This window comes from Pinus tabuliformis, chromosome 1_1 (assembly GCF_031772625.1).
Source record: "Pinus tabuliformis cultivar Carrire ecotype Pingquan chromosome 1_1, CPIR1, whole genome shotgun sequence".
NCBI lineage: Eukaryota > Viridiplantae > Streptophyta > Pinopsida > Pinales > Pinaceae > Pinus > Pinus tabuliformis.
In genome coordinates this window covers 442,446,726-442,471,811 of record NC_142297.1, presented here as the reverse complement: position 1 = coordinate 442,471,811, position 25,086 = coordinate 442,446,726, and the positions used below count along the sequence as shown (strand labels likewise).

General features: G+C 38.9%; 1 protein-coding gene across 1 annotated transcript in view; it reads left to right on the top strand.

The window, feature by feature from the left end:
- The window catches only part of LOC149213637 (protein ORANGE, chloroplastic-like), a 324,381-nt gene extending 300,421 nt beyond the window's left edge, over nt 1-23,960 (top strand). Inside the window, exon 8 of the mRNA XM_089392067.1 lies at nt 23,556-23,960. Coding sequence (XP_089248193.1) covers nt 23,556-23,633 — 78 coding nt within the window. The 3' untranslated portion in view covers nt 23,634-23,960. The remainder of the gene's footprint in view (nt 1-23,555) is intronic.
- Nucleotides 23,961-25,086: the final 1,126 nt, after the last annotated feature.

Below are 25,086 nucleotides of genomic sequence, written 5' to 3'. Positions count from 1 at the left end.
AGCGAAGATAGTCAAGCATTGTTTTTGGGTTAGTTTGTCCTCCCACGTGTGAAGGTAGCAGATCCGAAGGTATCTAGAGGAAGCCAAAAGAGTTGTTGTCACTTTGAGGTGATCATTGTTTGGGTATAGAGCCTCGCTAGAAGAAGCCGAGTAAAGGTGCAAGAGGTCTCTCTCTTGAAGAGACTATAAAGGAAGCAAAGATAATCTAGGGTTTTTGTGGTAGGGTTACGAGCCTACAAGAAGAGACCGAGAATCAAAGGAAGTTGAGATCAAGAAGGGAAGAAGTCGAGAAAGGAAGCCGAGAACGAGTAGAGGAAAGGCAGCATTGAAGAGGCTACTGACTTGGTCTTGGGAGGACTCTAGAGTCAAGGGTCTTTGTCGTGATTTGGTGTTCATCAATTGAAGATCTATAAGAAGAATTTTGTTTGGGTTTTCCTCTCAAAGAGTGAGGTTTTGGCCCTAGCTGACAAGCCTACATACTGTGTCTCTTATCTTCTATTGTTTATTTGGTAATTGTCTTGATGAAAAGAACACAATAATAACATTAAGAAGAGAAGATCATAATCCAAGAAGTAAAAGTCTATCACAAGCAATTATCAAGAAGAGAAATCTCTTAACTTCTGATGCCCTAGATTTCTCAACATGGAATCAGAGCTTAGGAGTTGAAGTCAAGAAGGGGCATCTAATCAAGAAGACACATGAGAATCAAATTTCAAAGAAGGATCAAAGCAAGTCAAAGGACACCAAGCAAGAGATCTTCATCATATCGAAACCCTAGATTGAAGAAATCTACTCTAGCAAGAGTCTTGAAATCATCTTCAAGAAGGAAGCAGGAAGAAAGACTAAAACCCTAGAAGCATTTCCAAGATCATCATCTAAGGAAGCTCTTCAAGGACTAAGGAAGACTAGAACATTCAAGAAGGATTGTGAAGCAAGCTCTCTCTCAATCTTTCAAGGAGTAATCTTTTATCAACATCAAGATTAAGGAGGAAGCAAGCAACAAATACTCAAGTAAGTTTATGACTTCATTTGATACTATCAAAATGTCTTTTTGCAAGGAAAGCAACAAACTGGTTGGGGCTTCAAATTTCCTTGCATGGAAGAAAAGAACAAACCTAAATCTCATTGAGAATGAAGTCATGGACCACATCAAAGGGTCAATAACTCAACCTCCCAAAGAAGATACTCAAGCACATGCTAGATTCATGAAGGGAGAAGTGAGGGCCCAGAGGATTCTCATAAAATCCATCAAAGACTCTCATCCCATATGTATCAAAATTAGACACTGCAAAAGCAATATATGACAAATTGGTAGAGTTGTTCTCTGTGTTAGTTTTTGGTAGCATTGGATGAGCTCTAGCCATGAAAATTGGTGGAGAGGTTAAGGCACAAGAGTTCTAAAGAACCCAGAAACCGTTTGGTGAAATTCCACCCAGATTGTATTTTATTAAAATAATTAATATTTTTAATGGGGTTTCTAAGTCTAAACTTAGGAAAATTAAAGGATTAATGGGTGTTAATCAAAATATGGGTGAGAATGTTCTAGAAAGCGGATCAAGTCAGGTTTTTAATCTTAGCCGTTGATTAGAGACTTAATCTCGGTCGTTGAAGTCTCAATGGGAAAAGTATAAGGAGGCTTGGTGTTCATTCAGGAACACACTAATAGAACGAATTGATCTAGAGTTTGAAATTTCTAGGGTTTGGAAGCTGAGAAATTTCAACTAAGTGATCATTCTATATCAGATGGGCATGGATAGTTCAGGATTACTGGGCAGAGAGGTGGAGAGCCACCAGTGGAGGCAGTGCAGCACCTAGAGGGACTGATAATGGGCTTGTCTGGGACCACGCAGGCTTGACGCAGAGCCGGAAGGGCCAGCGTAGAAGGGAAGCTGCCTTCACGCAGAAATTGGGAACTACCAAGGAGCTGCTAGAACAACCGGGAGAGGTTGACGCAAAAGCTTCAAGAGGAAGAAGAGACAGCACAGGGCTAACGCAAAGCCAGTGCAGAGATAGCCGGGGGTTTGCCAGTTCTATTACCAGATCAGCCGAAAACTTCCCGGTGAAGTGAGGTAATCTCTCTCAGTTTTCCGCCATTATATTTTTCTCTGTAACTAGATTGTCGGGAGGGCATCCAACATTGTATTCAGAACTATTGCTTAATAATATCAAACCCTCAAAGTTGTTGCATCGATTTTCCTGCATTGGGTTTTTCCGGGGACTATTTTGTCCAAAAATAAAGGTATCCTATGCATCTTGTTCTTTGCTCAGTTTCTTGTTTCATACAATCAAATTAAATTGATGTAGGCTGCCGAAGTAATTTACATCAGTGTTTTTCAGAAAATAACTTGATAACGTATATTAAAATCAAGTAGGAGAAGTAAATTCAATTTTGTTGCAGTAGGGGTTCCTTGAGTATAGAAATTTTCACATGGTATCAAATCATTGATTTTGAAAAAGGAAGAGCAGATCCAACGCTGAGCAGAGAGACCAATAGCTGCATTTGGCAGCAATTTGAATCCCCTTAAAGGGATTGTGCAGTCCTTGCCGGGAAAGCAGGGATTCCGAGGAAATCTCTCTCTAAGAGAGTCGACAGAGGTATGATTCTGGGTTCGTGAGCTTGCAAAGGCAGAGCGAGTGACGCAGAGGCTCAGCGCAATGCTTGAAGGGCACAGTTTCTACGGGGAAGAAATCCATCGGAAAAGAGTGAAGATGCATAGAAGGGGAATTTTCTCCTCAAAAGACTTTTCTCACCAAAAGTTCTAATTTTTCACTTGCCGGGCAACAGACCAGTACTGCGTAGTCACTAAAGGATTCAATTTGACAATTTGGGTGAGACGGCATCACATGGGTTCAGAGATCAGGACAGGTTGAAAGGAATTTCCAACTATGTCATATGGAAGACCAAAATTTTAGTTGTTCTGGAGGAGTACGATCTCGAAGCTTATGTCAAGAGTGTTGTGGATGTTCCCGCAGACAATGATCAAAATAATAAGTACAAGGCTGAGCATGCAAAGGTGAAGAGGTACATACTCGATGGAGTTCGAGATCATGTGGTCTCACACTTGCAGGGCAAAGATACAGCCCGAGAAATGTGGAAAGCTTTGTCTTCACTGTATGAAGGTTCTTCCGATCAGTAGAAGATGTACTTAGAACAAAAGTTGCAGTGGACATTGATGGAAAAGGGAGAAGGGGTTAACTCCTATCTTAAACGTCTTCAGGACACCAAAGACATGCCTGATGCAGTGGGGTCTCCTCAGTCTACTGCGTTGGTAAGGACGGCCTTGAATGGCAAGTCTTCGTCCAAAGTATATTGGGTAGGGAAAGATTACCTTCATGAGAGGAGAGGTAGGCAGCCCTTCAACAGGAAGAATAAAGGAGGGATCTGGTTAAGGTCAACCTCAATGGCAGCTGTGGGAGTGACACGAAGACCAAGGAGGAGGAGGAGAACGTAGCTCTAGCATCAAAGAGATAGCAAAAACATAAGTGGAAGAAAGACATTTCGAAGGTGGAATGTTTCAGATATGGCGAGATGGGGAACTTTGCATCCTAGTGTCCTTTGAAGCAAAAGGATAAGGATGAGAAACATGATCCTAAAGTTGCTCCTGAAAAAGTTGACGAAGATGAGTTTGCCATGAGTGCCCACACATCTCCAGGAGGGAAATGGGGCGATATAGAACTGTAGTCAAGAGGACTACATGTGGGCAGGATCCTTGAGGAACCCACCTCTTGGATCAATTCCTTACTACGGGAGCCCGAGATTCAGCAGTGTATGTATTTCAATATTTGTCGTAGAAAACTACAAGTAATTTGTTCAAGTAATTTAACAAATAGGAGAAATATCATCAGATTGCTACAGTGGGAATCGGGTCACCGATTTTTCACATGGTATCAGAACACAGATCGTAAGCAGAAGAGCTCAAAAGCAAAAGGAAGGAGGATTTTCGAATCACTACAGAGGCAGTAATTCAAAACCCTCAGGGGCAACACAGTCCTTGGGCCAAGGAGGTCGAAGTTTTGAGGAAAGATTGATTTCTCTAAGTGAGTCAACAGAGAAATTCGATTTCCAGATCAAAGCTTTCCATAAGCAGAAGGGAGCAACGTATTTTTCTTTCAGAGCAGATCTTCAACTGGGACGCGGTTATTTTGCAGTAGTTGCTGGCAAAATAACGTCAGAAGGAAAAAAGAGCACATAGTGAGGGAATTTCTTTCCTCAGGGAACTTCTAGCACAGAAGTTTGAATTTTCCTAACAGAGCAGTAGTAGTTGTGTGCAGAGTTTCTCACTCCAGAAGGGAGTGTGAATAGTTGGGCAGCAGCTGCGCAAAATTGGTGCGATTAGCTCTTAAAAACGTTTCCGAAGAATGGCAAGTTTTAGTCCAGAGTATACTGGGCAAAGAAAAACTACCAAATTAGGATCGTATGTGGGTTGATCTACAGTAGGAGGAGATAAGGCGAGATTTGGTGAAGAACACCATTAGTGGTAGCAACAGTAGTGGGACGAAGCAAGCAAAGGAAGAGGAAGATGTGGCCCTCGCATCAAAGGGGCAACAGGAGCAACACAAGAAGAAGAAGGATTTTTCCAAGGTCAAGTGCTTCAGGAGTGGTGAGCTTGCCCACTAGAGCACTCAATGTCCTCTTAGAAAGAAGGACAAGGAGGAGAAGCAGGATCAGTAGGCTGCGTCCGCAGAGATCGACAGACTGCCCTCTAGATTGGAGGAAGAGTTTGCCATGGTGAGGTGGGGTGTGTTGTCGCACAGAATGTCTAGGCACCACGACAACGACTCAGATCGGGGGCTGTCACCCTGATCCCCAATCTCTTTGTTTAAGCTATCCCCCTACAGCAGGCTAAGGGGGGTAGACCCTATGGAAAAATGGAATGAAGAAAAACTAGTTGGGAACAAACCAGTTTGGGAGACAAAGTGAAGCGATCAAGTACTTGATTAAGATTTAGCAAGACTTATAGGATTTGATTAGATTTTAAGCAATTGATGTCAGTTCCTTATGGAGTCAACTATCTTGCTAAGAAATTTAGGACCAAGTAATTGATTTGCAACTGCTGCTTGGATGAATGACTATCTTATATGAAGTGCAAATCCTAAAGCTAATATGAGATGCAAGAATCTTGGTTAAGTTTAGTTAAATGCCTATCTAAGTTTTAACCCTTTGATCCTCTCTATATTGAGCCTAATTTCGTAGTAATTGGAAGAAAGAAGATAAGGTGAAGCACACTAAAGTGTGATTAACTATATCTTTCCTGAAAATCTAACATACCCGGTGCCTCTGGCGCTGCAGAGAGTTGTGGCTCTAACGACTGCAAGGTCACCATTTTAAGTACTATTAAAAGCAGGTTTCTCAAGCAAAGATGGATGGATACCTATCTCTCTATCGACCAAGCTTATGCTTGGAAGTAAATTTTATTTATGCAAAACTAACTTATATGCAAATGCACCAAATGATGAGAAGAAGTTAGACCCGAGGATTAGAAACACTTGTGTCGCAAAAACCCTTAATCACCAAAATAAATTGCTCGCTTTATTGGATGAAGACTTAAAAATAAACCTCTTAAAATATTACAATTAAACCACAAGCTTATTCCAAATATTTTTTAATACAATTATAGCTCAAAGAGAACAAAAACTTCTTTGCAATCAATGTCAACAGATGATCAAAAAATACTTAGTTTATGAAACAAAAGATATGCATTTTATCATAATTCTATGACAGAGTACTTAATTTTCATAAATTAGTTTTTAGAACATCAGTAAGAAAAATATTATGACAGCAGCAATATGACAATGAAAACAATAAGCTATCAATGATATCTTTATGCCAAAAATTTACTGAAAAGTTTCCAAACTTGTCCACATGAATTATCAAAACTTTTCAACCTGTTATGATGTGATTTCCATAATTATATCAGATCGGATATACTTATTATAGCCAGCAATTGAAACATGAAATAAGCCTAATGATGAATGCACAACTCAAGAAATTAATTCATTAATGTATTAGACAACTTAGGAACTGATTTTAGGCTAAACCACATTAAATTTTGCCACTGTTATATTTTAGACTTCAAAAACAGAATTATTCAGAGATAATAGTCACCCAAAATGTAGATCTAGGCCAATTTTTGATACACATCAAACATAAATGACTTATTAATGTATTTAGCATTTTTTTTTAATTTCAAACCACTTAGATATGTTTTTCACCATTATTAGAAAGGTATATAATTGTTGTAGCAAATAGTGAAGAAAAATATGGTTTAGAGATCAAACCCTTAGGTCCTAGGCCTTGAAGTTCACTTGCCCAAGTTGCCAAAAAAAATTCAATACCTAAAACACAAATTTTTACCAAATTTCCTGTAAAAACCCACCAATGATTAGCTTCAATAAATCAAATATCCAAATCATAAATGGAGCAAGGGGAATCGTGGGCCAATGGGAGCTAGAACTAAGCCCAATAGAACTAGCGTTGGGCTAGGAGAAGACAGATCTGGGCTTAGGAGCCCCAAGACTTGAAACCCTTGTTCTGAAAAAAAAATAAATAAAAAATAAATAAAATAAATAAAAAATAAAAAACAAAAAATCTTTTGCTTCAGATCTTCAGATTTATTGCAAAATATTTAATGGCTGACCTTGCAAAAATATTTGGGACAAGATATTGCCCACCAGGGCCTAGATCTGTCTCAAAACCCCCAGATCTACTTGAAAAAATCTCAGGTCTGAAGATTTACTTGGCTGATTTCTCATATCTATTCCTGTAAACAATCTTTGAACCCAGGTCTTGCCCCCCAACCTCTAGATCTAGCTCAGATCTGAAGATTTTCTTGGCTGATTTCTTAGATCTATTCCTGCAAACAATCTTTGAGCGCAGATCTTGCCCTCTAGGGTCTAGATCTAGCTCAGATCTGAAGACTTTCTTGACTGATTTCTCAGATTTATTCTTGCACAAGTGAAAAGAGAAAAACCCAATACCCAATATTGACAAAAATAGAAAAAATCCCAAAAACCCAAGTGTTAAAATTCAAAATTATGTTACAAAATTTCAGATCTACACAAGTAAATAACAGATCTATACAAATAATTTAAAGATCTATACAAATGATTTACAAATCTATCAGATCTTAGAAATATGAGTTCAACTCTGCTCCCAAATTTGATAATCTAACACTCTTAATAGCGAGATCTATCAAAATTTCCACAAAATATTTAAAAGATTTTTAAATTCTAGAGAGGTACTAGCCCAAAAACACCCTGCAGAAAAAAGATTATCGTTAGATAAATCCTGAGGCTTATATGAAGTAGGTTCTTCAGAAAATATGTGTTGAGAGTTGGCTAGTCCAACTGAAGACTATCCCTAAATGCTCAATGAGAACCTGAGAGATCTTCTGCAAACACTAGATCAACCATCAAATCAAGTAGAAAATAGAACAACAATAAAATATCGAAGAAATAGAGATGCTACTTCAATCAAAATTAAAAATATTACCCTAGATCCAACAAACTGAATAAGATACCTGTATTTAGATTATCTAAGAGAGCTATTGATTTATAGTTTTCACATAATATTAAGCAGAAATTAAAACAATGTTACCATAAATTCATGAAGAGGAACACTACAACACTTTGAAACCCTAAAGACTTTTGCATTAATTCAAAAAAGTATACAAGAGAGCTTGAGAGCTTAGTACACAATCCAGAGATTGGATGGATCAACTGAAAAATTACCTCCTATTTAAAGATAAATTTCCCAAGGGCTAGTTCGAGTGATCCTTGTCAAAGCAATCTCGACCATTGATGAAGATTAAAATTTCTTTTAATCTCATCCGTCGAAATTTTAAATTCTTGAGGAAATTCGAATTTTTCAATTAAATGCATTTTAATTAACTCAAAAAACAAAAAATTGAGTTAATTTCCTCAAAAATTCGACTTTGACTTAAACCCCAGGGACCAAAGGCTTAAAATTTAGCAAAATAATTAATTTACCTTAGTCCCGGAACCTTTTAAAATTTGAATTTTAAAGGACAAACGAATTTTGCCTTTGGAGAATTTAAATTTACCTAGGACCTAGAATTAATTAAATTTTTGGCTTAGGATTTTAATTAATTTTGGCCAGAAAATTTAATTAATTAACCTATGAGGGGATAAATTATTTTTTCCAACCCTCAAGACACTTTACATCATAATTTTCATATTTTTCCATCATAAGGGGGAAAACCCATTTGAAAAAGACCCTCGCAGACTACCCATTTCTGCAACACAAATATAATCCAGTAGACCAAGCAATTTGTAATAAAATAACTTAACCAAATAGTTAGGATTATTCTCAAATCACTTTTACATAGACTCGATCTATAACACTAGGACTCGCCTAAGATCACAGTGACAAAATCCATTTTGGCTTTGGGGTAAGGTTGAAGAAAAACTCTGCCGACCATCCAAGAATGGATCGGTGAGACAAAAAACATCTCAAAATGTAGATCGTCACCAGAAAAGTAGGTTACCTAGGCAATTACATACACGACACGTGTCTGCTGAGATTATTTACATTTTACACATGCAGAAAGGGTTTACAATATAACATGATGATCAGGCTGATGATGATAGTTGAATGGCATGGACACGTCAATCAAGCGTTATCCCTTTTGCGAAAAAAAGAGATGTATTGTTATGTGTTGTTGACACATAGTGGTCAACATTTGGCTCTACTTGGGGACACGTTGTTGCAACGGAGGAATGTGAGAATCTAGAATCTGCATCCATGCAACACACAACATAACATAAGTAGCATCCATCCAAAAGTCATCATATAACGTTAAGCACATAAAAGATATAAGCTCTTCATTTATCAACTATCCTAATAACATGAAAAACGCAAATCTAACTACAAAATGAAATACCGAAATAATAGGTTATAAGGTTAGAAATACAATACAAGGATGCCCCATGGCATCAGGTGCGTTCAATATAGTGCATATTGAGCATTTGTCTGCTTTGAGGCAAATCTGTCGGTTGTTTCTCAGATGTGCCATGTCCAATCCTGCACACGGTAGGACTTCTTCCTATTCGAAAATCAAGTTGCTCGCGGCCATCTGATGCATCAAATCGCTTTCTCATTCTCTTTCTCTTGCGTCTTTTCTTTGTGGCAGGCTGTATCACTGATGATGTGGAACATTCTGCTTCAAAACTCTCAGATGAAGTATGCAAGATATGCATGACATGTCTTTCTTCATTCTACATCTGCTCTGTCAAGAATGATGGATCAGTCTCATAGGTGTCATGAGTTATAACTTGATCTTTTATGACCAGTGGATCAAACATGTAAGCATCAACCTGATTCTTATTAATTTCCATTTTATCTGAGTCACCTTCAATTAGCCACTTTTCAATGGAACAAATGACCTCATAATAAGATGGAGCTTGCTGCAGTAGATAGGGAGGCTTATGATCTATTGATGTTTCCTTGTTTCTTTCATCCTCTGACTGATGCTGAAGTTTCTATACCGGTATTGTTATGGCATCCATCTAGGTAGAGTGTTCAACCTTCATAGCACTGAATTCCTTGGGATTGTTTTCCTCCATGGTCAATAACTTATTCTGAAGACATATTTGACCAACTTCCATATTTTTTATTACTTTGTCATTATCTGTTTTTATGGTCATCAAGCAATGTTGCATAGAGTTTATCTCTCTCTCATGATTTGCTTGTATGATAGCTAACTGATTATTATAATCGAATCTCATGATGGTCATTTCTTCATCCATAGTTGACAATCTGTTCTGAATCAAGCTTATTTATTCTTGATAACTTGTTTCCATGGCAATGACATGATTTGAATGATTAAATTCCATGATCGTCATATTTTCCTCTAGGGATAATAACTTGTTTTGCATAGAATTAATTTCCCTGTCATGATTAGCTTTCATGGTTTCCATTTCCTTAGCATGCTGAATCTGCATGTCAGTGCTCATATCCTCCATTTTTTGAGCACACTTTTCTACTACGGTGGCTACGTGATCAGAGTGTTTAATTTTCATGATTTCCATCTCCTCATCACGTTTTTCTAGTTGAGTGTACAAAGTTCTCATATCCTTGACGTAATCATTTATAATTTTTTCTTGATTAAGCTCCATATTTTTTACCAGTTGTGTTTGACTGAACTGTGTGTCTTTAACCAATTGCTTTAGTTCTTCTATAAGATGCTTATCATTCTCCCTTTCACTGTTGACACTAATTTGATAACTTGTTCCTACTTTTCCACTATCATGGATTCGTCCTTCAATGGTACAAGTGGATGGCACATTCTAATATGGAGAATTGTCTTGAAATCTTTCATTGACAGCTAGATCCTTTACAATATCACTCTCATTATGTTGCATAATGTTAGGGGCACAAGGTGAGCTACCTTGATGACCATATCTCTCTGTAAAAGCATTGATGATGTCTTGTAAAGAAGCGAAAGAACCTTCAAGACAATTATGAAACCAATTCAAAGCATCACCCTCTAAAGAAAAGGCAAATAGACGCATTTTGACATCTTCATGTTTATATTGGGGAAAACTACAATATTTGATTATTGTATAAGTAAACTTGCATAGATGCTTTCTAATAGCTACTGAATCACCACCCGAGAACAAAGGCAATTTATGAATGGCCTCTTCTGGCATATCATGGAGAAAATTAGTAAAATGACGCGAGGTAAACAAGTCATCCATGGTGACTTGCTTAAAGGGTAAGGAGGGACCAAATGGATGCGAGAGAGAGACCCCTGCTCAAGAAAATCAAGATATCCACAAGAAGCGAGCTTCTAGTAGAAATTCTTGTAAGAAATGAAAGAAGTGGAGTCACCACTTGAACATGAAACTAGCTCTAGGATCCAAAAGGCTAAAACAACTAAATATAAGGGAGGGCTTCTTATCTGAGAAATAATAAATGAAAGAACTGCAGCCGCCACCCAAACAAGAAATGAATCGATATGTCCAAGCACTAAAAGTGCAGATGAAACGATTAATGAGATGAGGAAAGATAGGGCGATGAAAAGATCAACTGACGCCAGGAAATGTTGTGCTTATGGGATAAGAAATGATGAAAGATTAGATGATTAGAAAAATGTCGTGAGGACCAAGGACAAAAAAAGTCTATCCCCGGCAACGACGCCAACAAATGTTGTCGTTGTCGGTTGAAATGAAAAGAAGAGAAATGAGAAGAATGATGAGGAAATGTCGTTGAAACATCGAGAATAAAATGTCTCCGGCAGCGGCGCCAAAAAATGTTGGCGTTGTTGGCTAAAATGAATGATAGAAAGATGAAATATGAATGTCGCAGAGCCAAGGTGCAATAGATCGGTCCCCGGCAACGACGCCAAAAAATGTTGTTGCACAAAATGTCTAGGCACCACGACGACTCAGATCGGGGGCTGTCGCCCTGATCCCCAATCTTTGTTTAAGTTGTCTCCCTACAGCAGGCTAAGGGGTGTAGACCCTATGGAAAAATGGAATGAAAAAGAACTAGTTGGGAACCACCCTGTTCGAGAGACACAGTGAAGCGATCAAGTACTTGATTAAGATTTAGCAAGACTTATAGGATTTGATTAGATTTTAAGCAATTGATGCCAGTGCCTTATGGAGTCAACTATCTTGCTAGGAATTTTAGGACCAAGTAATTGATTTGCAACTGTTGCTTGGATGAATGACTATTTTATATGAAGTGCAGATCCTAAAGCTAATATGAGATGCAAGAATCTTGATTAATTTTAGTTAGATGCCTATCTAAGTTTTAGCCCTTCGATCCTTTCTATATTGAGCCTGATTTCATAGTAATTGGCAAAAAGAAGATAAAGTGAAGCACACTAAGATGTGATTAACAAACCTCTCCTTAAAATATAACATACCCGGTGCCTCCGGCGCTACATAGAGTTGTGGCTCTGACGACTGCAAGGCCACCATTTTAAGTACTATTAAAAGCAGACTTCTCAAGCAAAGATGGATGGATACCTATCTCTCTATCGATCAAGCTTATGCTTGGAAGTAAATTTTATTTACGCGAAACTAACTTATATGAAAATGCACCAGATAATGAGAAGAAGTTAGACCCGAGGATTAGAAACACTTGTGTCGCAAAAGCCCTTAATCACCCAACTAAATTGCTCACTTTATTGGATGAAGACTTAAAAATAAACCCCTAAAAATATTACAATTAAACCACAAGCTTATTTCAAATCTTTTTTGATACAATTATAGCTCAAAGAGAACAAAACCTTCTTTGCAATCAATGTCAACAGATGCTCAAAAAATACTCAGTTTATGAAACAAAAGATATGCATTTTATCACAATTCCATGACAGAGTACTTAATTTTTAGAAATTAGTTTTTAGAACAGTAATAAGAAAAATTTTATGACAATGAAAACAGTAAGTTATCAATGATATCTTTATGCCAAAAATTTACTGAAAAGTTTCCAAACTTGCCCACATGAATTATCAAAAATTTTCAACCTGTTATGATGTGATTTCCATAATTATATCAGATCGGATATACTTATTACAGCCAGCAATTAAAACATGAAGTAAGCCTAATGATGAATGTGCAACTCAAGAAATTAATTCCTTAATGTATTAGGCAACTTAGGAACTGATTTTAGGCTAACCCACATGAAATTTTGCCACTGTTATATTTCAGACTTCAGAAACAGAATTATTCAGAGATAACAGTCACCCAAAATGTAGATTTAGGTCAAATTTTTTATACACATCAAACATAAATGAATTATTAATGTATTTAGCAATTTTTTTTTTTTTTATTTCAAACCACTTAGATGTGTTTTTCACCACTATTAGAAAGATATATGACTGTCGTAGCAAACAGTGAGGAAAAATATGGTTTAGAGATCAAACTCTTAGGCCCTCGGCCTTGAAGATCACTTGCCCAGGTTGCCAAAAAAAAAATTCAATACCTGAAACACAAATTTTTACCAAATTTTCTGCAAAAACCCACCAATGATTAGCTTCAGAAAATCAAATATTCAAATCAGAAATGGAGCAAGGGGAATCTACGGCCAATTGGAGCTAGCACTAAGCTCAATAGAACTAGCGTTGGGCTAGGAGAAGGCAAATCTGGGCTTAGGAGCTCCAAAACTTGAAATCCTTGTTCTGAACAAAAAAAAATGCTTAAGATCTTAAGATTTTTTGCAAAATATTTAATGGTTGACCTTGCAAAAATATTTGGGACAAGATATTGACCTCCAGGGCCTAGATCTATCTCAAAACCTCCAAATCTGCTTGAAAAAATCTCAGATCTGAAAATTTACTCTAGATCTAACTCAGATCTAAAGATTTTCTTAGCTGATTTCTTAGATCTATTCCTACACAAGTGAAAAGAGAAAAACCCAATACCCAATATGTACAAAAATAGAGAAAATCTCAAAAACCCAAGTGTTAAAATTCAAAATTATGTTACAAAATTTTAGATCTACACAAGTAAATAACAGATCTATACAAATAATTTACAAATCTATCAGATCTAAGGAGTATGTGTCCAACTCCGCTCTCAGATCTGATAATCTAAGCCTTTTAATAGCCAATTCTATCAAAATTTCCTCAATATTTTAAAGATTTTGAAATTTTAGAGAGGTACTAGCCCAAAAATACCCCGCAGAAAAAAGATTATCGTTAGATAAATCCTGAGGCTTATATGAAGTAGGCTTTTCAGAAAATATGCGTTGAGAGTTGGCTGGTCCAACTGAAAACTATCCCCAAACGCTCAATGAGAACTTGAGAGATCTTCTACAAACACTAGATCAGCCATCAAATCAAATAGAGAAATAGAACAACAATAAAATTCTGAAGAAATAGAGATACTTTCTATTTCAATCAAAATTTAAAATGTTACCCTAGATCCAACAAACTGAATAAGACACTTGTATTCAGATTAGTCTAAGAGAACTATTGATTGATAGTTTTCACATAATAATAAGCAGAAATTAAAGCAATCTTACCATAAATTCTTGAAGAGGAATACTATAACACATTGAAACCCCAAAGACTTTTGCATTAATTCAAAAAAGTATACAAGAGAGCTTGAGAGCTTAGTACACGATTTAGAGATCGGATGGATCAACTGACAAATGACCTCCTATTTAAAGATAAATTTTCCAACAACTAGTTCGAATGATCCTCGTCAGAGAAATCTCGACCGTTGATGAAGATTAAAATTTCTTTTAATCTCATCCGTCGAAATTTTAAATTCTTGAGGAAATTCGAATTTTTCAATTAAATGCATTTTAATTAACTCAAAAATAAAAAAAATTGAGTTAATTTCCTCAAAAGTTTGACTTTGACTTAAACCCCAGAGACCAAAGGATTAAAATTTAGCAAAATAATTAATTTACCTTAGTCCCAAGACCTTTTAAAATTTGAATATGAAAGGACCGATGAATTTTGTCTTTGGAGAATTTAAATTTACCTAGGACCTGGAATTAATTAAATTTCTGGCTTAGGATTTTAATTAATTTTGGCCAGAAAATTTAATTAATTAACCTATGAGAGGATAAATTATTTTTTCCAACCCTCAAGACACTTTACATCGTAATTTTCATATTTTTACATCATAAGGGGGAAAACCCATTTGGAAAAGACCCTCATAGACTACCCATTTATGTGATAAATATAATCCAGCTGACCAAGCAATTTGTAATAAAATAACCTAACCAAATAGTTAGAATTATTCCCAAATCAAGACTCGCCTACGATCCCAGTGAAAAAATCCATTCCGGCTTTGGGGTAAGGCTGAAGGAAAACTCTGCCAACCATCCGAGAATGGATTGGTAAGACAAAAGACCTCTCGGAATGTAGATCGTCACCAGAAAAGTAGGTTTACCTAGGAAATTACATAGCGAGACATGTCTGCTGAGATTATTTACATTTCACGCATGCAGAAAGGGTTTACAATATAACATGATGATCAGGCTGATGATGATAGTTGAACCAGTGTTTTACGAAACAGCCGAGTTGAAACCGAAACGGCCGTTTCGGACCGTTTCATTAGCCAAAACATTGACCCGGCCCATGACCCGGCTCGGCTGACCGAGTCAGCTATGACTCGGCCGAGTCATCCAATGACTCGGCCGAGTCATAGCTGACTCGGTCAACCCGGCCGGGTCCGTATTGACTCGGCCGAGTCATAGAAATGACGGCTGGGCAGCGATTTTAATAAAAAAAATTCATTTCTTGGGTTAGTTATTCATCAAATTTTGCAGAGTATTTTGGGTAAGAACTTGTGTTTCAGGTGGCCATCATTGGAAGGAATTTGGTTAAATAGCTTCAAGGCCTAGGGCCTCAGGTTTTGTCTTCTAAACCTCTATTTCATTCATTGTCTAAAACATTAAACTAAATCACATTTAAAACAGTGATAAAGCAATCATTAAGCTACAAAACCTCTTATCATAAAAAACCTGAATTGCATTGTTAAATTCGAGGCTAATCAATGTAGAATTGTTTGGCATGTTAAATTGGCATTGGTTTAATTTCTTAACTTCATTGTTGTCATAAACAATTTGCTGCAGTCATAAAATTTGTCTTTGAAATGTAAGTGATTTTGATCATTTACTTCAGCAAATTTGGCATTGGTTTTTAAGTCTGAATACTTGCTATTTTCTGAAGGGTCTAATTTAAATCACATATAAGCTTGCTGCCCTAAAGAACATTTAGTTTCACACTTGGTTTCATAAACAAAGGAATTGTTGATATTCATCTTTTTAAAGCACTTTTTCATTCCTTACATAGTGAATGGTGATTAGGCTAAAATTTAATTCCCTCAAGTTAAAATTGCATGACATTGGAAAATGTGAAGATAATTGATTGGTTTGAATCTAATTGAAATACTTGGGCTACTTGAGTCTTGAACAGCTCGTGTATAGCTAGTTTTTGAATTTTAAGCAATTTGTCTTTCTACATTGATCAAATCGTCATTTACATTGAAATTTCTATTGTGAACTTGTGGTACATTGAGATATCTTTGGAAACTTGAATGAAAATCTTTAAAATTATGTTTAAAATATTTAAAATTATGTTTTTTTATAAAAAAAATAAATATTTAATGTATTTTTTACAACGACCGAGTCATTGAAATCGAGCCGGCCGAGTCATTGCCGAGTCGGAGTCCGAGTCGGAGTCGATCCTCGGCCGAGTCCGAGTCCGAGTCCGAGTTGTAAAACACTGAGTTGAACGGCATGGACACGTCGATCAGGTGTTATCCCTTTTGCGAAAAAAGGGAGTATACTGCTATGGGTCGTTGACACGTAGTGGTCAACAGGGTGATTTAATTTTGTAGCCACAAAGAGCTACAAGATGGTCATGATTCTTGAAGAGGTCCACCTCTTGGATCAAAACCTTGCTACGGGAGCCCATAGTCATTAGTAGTAGGATGGACCAGTGGCAGTTGGTGCAGTCAAGTGCCAGAGTGACTGATGCAGTAGCTAGTAGCGGTCTGAGACTGAGCAGCGCATAGCAGAGTTGGCAGTGATGCAATTGGCACAAAGCAGATTCAGCAACAACGCAGAGGCAAGCAGCAGTCAAAACTTAGACGACGGATGCATCATACTGATCACAGTTGGTTCAGTATTTTGGATGCTTTTCCATTACAGATGTTGCAGTTGCAACAACAACAAATGGGATGGGTTGCAGTGCAGATGCAGTATTGGCTGCAGTTCAGTGTTGAAGTTTCTACGTCTACTAGTTAGAAACCCTGCATGCACTTTATCTTATTTATTCCTACCTACTTGTTCTGTTATTTAACAAGTTATTTACATTGTAAATACTGAAAATAACATTAGTGCATGATCAACATGTTACAGATCAACCACTGAAAGAAACAGAAACAATCACACCAAATGACATCGTTATTTTTGGAACAATGTCCCCGAAAAAACCCAATGTGGGAAAATCGGTGCAGCTATCTGAAGGTTTTCTTATTAAGCAATATTAGAGTACCTATCTGGGTGCCAAATTGGCCTACCCAATAGAGAATTTCCTTGGCAGTAATACCTCTCAGTTTGAGACAAATGTCCAGGTTGAAACCCCGAATAAACCTTTCGGCAGATCCTCAACTCCAATCTGCCCCAAAAAACCCAGTGTCTGCCTTTCTGGACTGCGTCACCCCCTTTCTCCCCAGCGTTGGCCTTGCATCACCCTGAATGGATTTATGTTAGCCTTCTGGCCCTCTACGTCAACAACGCTGGCCTCTCTAAAGCTCTGCGCAGCTCCCGGCTACCTCTGCGTGGCCCTGCGTGAACCCTGGTTGCTAATGCGTCACTCTCTCTAGCTACTGCGCTAGTCTTCCGGCACTATCTCTGCTTATCTGTCTCTCTGTACTCAATGCCCCTCAGCTGCAACTCCAATCACTGATTCTATCTCTCTTAACAAACCCCGCTCTAGAGAATAGAATGACTGATCACTCTGGTGTGTTCTCCAAGTGACCCTCAAGTCTCCTCTTATACTATTCACGTTGACATAACAACGACCGAGATTAAGTCCCTAATCAACGACTAAGATTAGATCTGGCTTGATCCATGTCTTTTGGACCATTCTAACACAGTTTCATATTAATCCACATTAATATTTTAATTTCCCTAAGTTTAGACTTAAGGATTCCATTAAAAATATTAATTATTTGAATATCTCTTGAACTATTTAGAATCTGCTAATGTTGCAGTAATCGTTATCGGGATATTATCGGCGAGGGGAAAAATCGGAAAAAATCGGAAAAAAAAATCGGTAAAAATCGGGAAAAAATCGTAACATACAAAAATATTCATTTTTCTTCAATTTTTTTAATATCTAAAGCATCTACAACATAAAATAAATACATTGACACATAAATATGATAAAAGAACTAATATATAAGATGTGTAATATCATTTATAGTGCTACATCACACATAACAATGAATCATGTCCTGAATAGTAAGTCCTGACTCTTGAGTCCCAACTCAGCCTCAAAATATCAACAAAAAATATAATAATGTATCTCATATCATGAGTCATAATGTCATATACAATGAAATGAACCAAATAACTAAAGTCTAATACGACTGATTTCCTCTACCCCTCTAGATGTAGAACCTGGTGGAGTTGGCAGTGGACTTTGCTGTGCTCTAGAAGCTGAAGAACTAGGAGCTACAGGAGGTAGACCACGTCCTCTACTGGTGACAGGGGTAGCCTGGGTAGGTTGTGTCACCTCCTCCTCCTGTTGCTCCTCCTCCTCATCAAAAAATCAGAGAAGAAAAAAATCGTGATTTTTACGAAAAATCGCGATTTTTTCAAGTTATCACAATTTTTTGTGAAAAAAATCAGCATAAAAATCAGGCGATAGTATCGCCAATATCAAAAAATCGTGATTTTCCGATATTATCGCGATTTTTGCAACACTGGAATCTGCCCAAACCCTTTCTGGGTATTGGAGATCTCATATGCCCCAACCTCTCCACCAAATTTCGTGGCTAGAGCACATCCGATGCTACCCCAAATCAACACTCCCTCTTAGCGAGCACTGTGCATTAGCAATACTCCTCACTGAGTATTACTCTGATCATCTGGCATTGGTCCATGTGCTGACGATAGGCCTGCTACCCACCATCCTCTACACTACTGTATCATGTACTGCTACCCATGGTTCTACCATTGCCACCGCTGCATCTGTACAACAGCTCCCTCTACATCCGTGTTGTTGCTGGTCCTTTCTCCCAACACTACATCCGCACTGCACCTCCTCTCATCATGTTACGTTGTGTTGCCCACTCCTGCACTGCAACTCAGTTACTAAGAAGTAAGTAACTGATCTCCCAACTCTTACCTCTTTGTTGGGCTAGAGACCCTTCTGACGCTGAAGCTCCCTCTATCGCTGACAAGTGCTCCCTCTCTGACCTCTGCGTTGCTGCAACAACTCCCTGCATCTCACACCGTTTCACACCTCTTTGTGCCATCCTGCATTGGTGCAACACTCTCATGCTTCTCGCACTATTGCAGCCTGTTAGCCTTGTGTTGTCCTGGGACTCCTGCACTGTAGCTCTTGCTGTCGCTTCATCCACATCCATCTCTACCCGACTCAACCAGTCCTGCTACTCCTCTTCGGGGCTCCCATAGCAAGGTCTAATCCAAGAGGTTGGGTGCCTCGAGGATCCTGCCCCTCATTGCCTATAGTCCACCTGACTATAGCTCGATGTCTCCCCACTTCTTCTGAAGTGGAACATGAGCACTCATGGCACATAGAACAGACAGGATCTTGGCCTTTCAGATGACAAAGTTGGATGCCCATCCAACTTGTCCTAATCCCTCAACCCATTCATGGCCATCTCTCTACTCTTCTTGTTGACTCCTCTGAGTCTCTCTACTTCCCGCCTGGAAGTTCTCTGTTCGACTCCTGTTGAGTCCACTTCCCATCTAGAAGTTCTCTGTTCGACTCCTGCTGAGTCTACTTCCCGTCTGGAAGTTCTCTGTTCAACTCCCGCTGAGTCTTGATTTCCCTCCTGGAAATCCTTCTGCTGATGTCGAGATGCCCCCTACTCTGATCGTCTGTTCAACCGCGCCACTGATCCGGGTTTCTCAGCTAAGAACCCTCGGTAGCAACTCCCTCCTCTTGGCCTTGCCCTGTCAGGTATTGTTCTGACTACAGTACCTCACCAGCGCCACTCTGCAATATTCCCACAGCCTTCTAAACCCCAGCAACCTGAAGGTGAGAGCTCTTAGGCTCTGCGCAATCCCGGCACCAGCAACTCGGCCTCCTCAGCTAATTGCGCCATCGCTCCTAGCTTCTACGTGGCTCTGCGTGAGGCTCCCTTTGCCTTCCTTAGCCTCTGTGCTGCCTCTTCCTGGCTCACCCTTGATGACGCAGGCACTGCTTCACCCTTCCCTTATTGCTTCTCTGCTAGAAAAAACTTATGTCACCTCGGGACAGCTGTTTTCTGCTGCTATTGCTTCGCTCGGCTGATGTCCTCAGTCCTCTGGTGATCTACAATCATGCTTTGATACCATGTTGAAATTTCTACGTCTACCAATTAGAAACCCTCCATGCACTTAATCTGATTTATTCCTACCTACTTGTTCTGTTACTTAACAAGTTATTTACAATGTAAATACTGAAAATAAACACTAGTGCATGCTCAGCATATTACAGATCAACAACTGAAAGAAACAGAAACAATCACTCCTGACACCGTTATTTTTGGACCAATGTCCCCGAAAAAACCCAATGTGGGAAAACTGGTGCAGCTATCTGAGGGTTTTCTTATTAAGCAATATCATAGTACAATTTGGGTGCCAAATCGGCCTACCCAACAGAGAATTTCCTTGGCAATAATACCTCTCAGTTTAAGACAAATGTCCCGACTGAAACCCCGAATAAACCTTCCAGCAGTTTCTCAGCTCCAATCTGCCCAAAAAACCCTAGCATTTGCCTTTCTGGACTGCGTCAGCCCCTTTCTGCCCAGCGCTGGCCTTGCGTCACCCTGAATGTGCCTGCGTCAGCCTTAGGAGGCCCTGCGTCAGCCTTCTGGTCCTCTACGTCAGCCTTCTGGTCCTCTACGTCAGCCTTCTGGCCCTCTACGTCAACCTTCTGGCACACTGCGTCAGCAACGCTGGCCTCTCTGAAGCTCTGCGCAGCTCCCAGCTGCCTCTACGTGGCCCTGCGTGAGCCCTGGCTGCTACTGTGTCACTCTCTCTAGCTACTGCGTTGGTCTTCCGACACTATCTCTTTCTCTCTGTCTCTCTGTATTCAATGCCCCTCAGCTGCAACTCCGATCACTGATTTTATCTCTCTTAGCAAACCCCGCTCTAGAGAATAGAATGACTGATCACTCTAGTGTTCTCCAAGTGACCCTCAAGCCTCCTCTTATACTATTCTAGTTGACATATCAACGATCGAGATTAAGTCCCTAATCAATGGCTAAGATTAGATCTGGCTTGATCCATGTCTTTTGGACCATTCTAACACAGTTTCATATTAATCCACATTAATATTTTGATTTCCCGAAGTTTAGACTTAGTGACTCCATTAAAAATATTAATTATTTTAATATCTCTTGAACTGTTTAGAATCTACCCAAACCCTTTCTGGGTATTGGAGATCTCATGTGCCCCAACCTCTCCACCAAATTTCATGGCTAGAGCACATCCAATGCTACCCCAAATCAACATTCAACAGGGCCAACAGTAGCACAAATACAGCTCATATTAGAGTTGTGCAGTAGTTGGTGGGCAGTAGAGCCAGACATCAACAGTGCAGCAGGAGATGGTGCAGAGGCAGAGTGATTCTTCAGTGGGTTGCAGCACTAGAGCACATTCCTCGCTAAGAGGGAGTGTTGATTTTTGTAGCATCGGATGTGATCTTTCCTTGAGATTTTGCAGAGTGGCTAAGATGCATGCATTCTCCAATACCCAAAAATCGTTTGGGAAAATTCCACCTAGAGATGATTTAATTAAAATAATTAACTTTTTTAATGGTTCCCTAAGTGTGAATCTTCTAGAAGAATACGGGGATCAACTCCTAGTTAATCTTAGCCCTTGATTATGTTTTAATATTGGTCGTTGGTGCTCCAACGAAAGATTATAAGGAGTTCGATGGGCACTTGGAGAACACACTTGTGCAATTTGATTTTGCTGGGAAGTCGATTTCCTGAGTAGCAGTTATGAGTTGCCGAAAGTGACTTAGTAAAGTCGAAGCAGTGAGAGAGGGGCAGGGATATTAGACCGGAGGAGAGTTTTCCAGATCTGGGGAGTGCAAGGCAGAGAAGACAGAGAGAGGTTCAAAGAGGCAATGCAGTGCCACGCAGAGGCAGCACAAAGCTTCAGAGGGAGTCCGAGATTCAGTTGGGAAAGTCAAATTCTAGAGCCATAAGCGAGGGTGTGAGACCAGAGGGCCAGAGGATCGAAGTTCTAGCCAGCAGGAGATCAGAGGAGGAGATGATGCAAAGCCCAAAGATTGTGACGCAGATTTGCATAGGCTAACGCAGAGGCTGCATGGGACCAGCCATCTAGAGCCTGGACCAGATTCGGATCACCAGTGACAGTGTGAGATTTTTCTCACTATCCCCTTGTTAGTATTTCTCTGTATCAGATTGCCAGTTCGGGAATCTAACGATTTGTACTTAGAGTACTACTCATAATAAATAAAACCCTTAGTTGTTGCACTGGTTTTCCCGCGTTGGGTTTTTCCAGGAACATTTCTCCCAAAACAACAGTGTATATGTGTTTGCTTATTCCTCTCCAGTGCAGTATTTACTTTTCGCGTTATTTTATTTTGTGTAGGCTGCAGTGTATGTATTTCAATATTTGTCGTAGAAAACTATAAGTAATTTAACAAATAGGAGAAATATCATCAGTTTGTTGCAGTGGGAATCGGGTCACCAATTTTTCACATATTGTAAGCCTTTTCTTGGCCTTGTGATCCTAGATAATCTTGTTAATCTTGCTTATTCATTAGCCCTAGGTCATGTTGTGCCCTAACTAGGCCTTTTGAAGGATGTACATTGCCCTAATTGTGCTAGTCAAGCCTTGTTTCTAAGTAGGGCATCCTTCCTTGTCATATCTTGTCACCTTTTTCCCTTGGACTAGATATATCCTTAGGTGACCTAATATAGGGAAGCCTCCCTTGTGGTGAAAGTCCACTAAAGAGCAGGAGGTAGTGGTTGTGGTGACAGTGGGCCATACCTCATATTGTTATCCCTTGGTCTAGTCCTTGTCTTGTGAGAAACACACCCTAAGAGGAAAAACACATACAACAAGAAACTAGAAATAATCGAGCCAATCAAACCGTTGACCTGTCATTCGATTTGCTGGTTTATCTGGATCCTTCCCTTCTTGCCGTTTGCACTCTTCCTCGAACTCTGCACACTTGAATGAAAGTCCTTTTCCACCCAATCACTAAGATCTCACTATCTCACTGTGTTTTGTGCTCAAGATGTGTTTTCTCCTTTAGCCTAGCCTTCCTTTAATAATATTGAGCTATTGATTGAATCCACAACCTTAATCTCCAAAATGTTTGATGGTTGAAATTAGATGTCAACATCACTCGAGATCAATGGTTGAGATACATCTAATTCACTAATACAAATAACCTTTGCATTTCATTAGATGAATTGCTGAAGTTGAGGGTTAATTAAGCAACTTCCACACACCTAGACACTAGGCCAGCTGTAGAAGTACCTGCCTGAGCTACACTCATCAACATCTGATGTACGTTTCTTTTGTCCATTTTCCTCCTCAAAAGTTGCTTTCATCTTCATTGTTACATCCTTGCAGATTCTTCTTCACCTTTGTGCCCTAGTTGTCTTAAAAATGATTTCCTTAATTGTTTCATTTGACAATGTCTTCCTATATGTTTTCCTCTCTTTGTTAGTGTTCTTAATCATCTTCGATGCATCCATTTCTTTTCCCTTTTTGGAATAGACTTGTTTTAGGTTTCAACTTCTATCAGCTGGCATTGGAATTTCTGTTCATGCGTGAGTGCTTAGTCCTTCCATTTCCTTGGGTAATGCTTCTTTTGATTATGTTCTGTGATCTGCAGGTTATGTGTCCAACATGTCTCTGTACTGGAATGGCAATGGCAAGTGAACATGACCCACGAATAGATCCATTTGATTGAAGTGCAAATTTTCTACACTAGCTTCGGCGATATTTGAGGATGTATGATGTGTAATGGAAATTTATTATGTTTCTCTGACACTCACACTAGCATGTGTACAAAATTAACTAGTATTCTTATGTCTTCAGAATCTGGGTTCATCTTGTAAAGTATCTAAAATTGTATGTTCTGTTACCATGGATCTACATTCAGCAAAAGATGGTGACGTACCAAAAAATGGTGGTAGGGTAAACCAATATGTCATAGCTATTAGCTTTCATACGTCTTTTATTTTTATTTAATAAATGTATACTCATATTTACCAGCTTATAATTTCATTTATGCTAATGCAGTCGTCTCTATTAGCACACCTCTTCTCTAAATGTTATATAGCTATACGCTGAAACAAGAATTGGAATTTAATGAGCGATATGCAAATTCAAGCACATTCAACTCCTACTAATTAGAGCATCCTCCTATCATCACTATCAACATCTATGACAAGAATTAGGGACTTGGGGGTGTATAAGCTTGCCTCTGTTCTAATGGACTGCAATGAGCAAAGTTTCAAGCAGCTAGACTGCAATGATTGAAGTGGCCAATGCAGACCTCCTGTTCCATGGTGAAGACATGGGTGCCTAGCTTTTAACAGAAGTACTATAAATTCCGTATGGGCAATGTTATATTTAACGGTAAATACATGTTATCCTTACATTATTGTTATTAAGAAATAATGTTTGCATTATAAAAATCAGTCACCTACTAACCACTACAAATAAGGTGGTCCTCTAAAGGAAGATATTATTCAGCCCCAATTTGTTGGTGAAACCACCTCCCTTTTAATTTCAATCCAATACAGGCCCTGTAATATCTGTTGTCTATAAAGTATAGCCTACCCATCTGCATATGTGTATAGCTAAGCTAACAACCTATTTAGAACTATATTGTGATAAACACCAAATCAAATCAATGAGCATGTTCGTGATACAACAGAATATAAGCCATTCAAAGGGCTGGCAGGTGTGGGGGTCTCTTTGGCCCCGAAGGACAAATAGAGCTGGAACACTCATAGTGCCTAGGCAGAGCCTCTAACAACTAGGCTGAAATGTATGCTCTCTTCCAGGACATTGTCTTAGATTGATCTTTACCAATTAAATCTCTAATTATAATAGGTGACTCTAATAACTCTATCCATCGTCTTGCTTTGGAAAATTTTCCTTTGGATTTCCATGCTTTGTGATCCTTACACAAGAATTTTGAGATCACTCACTTGGATTCCTTGCATTCAAGTCAAACATATTTTAAGAGACCTGTGAGAGGGCATCTAACAAGTTAGCAAATCAATCCTTAGCACTCCCTCTTGGAACCTTGAGAGTCAATGGAACCCTGCAGGAAGCAATTGCTACCTTAAAAATATGATGATGAACTCTTCTGCATACTGGACCCATTCTGACCCTGCTGAACTGCCTGATCT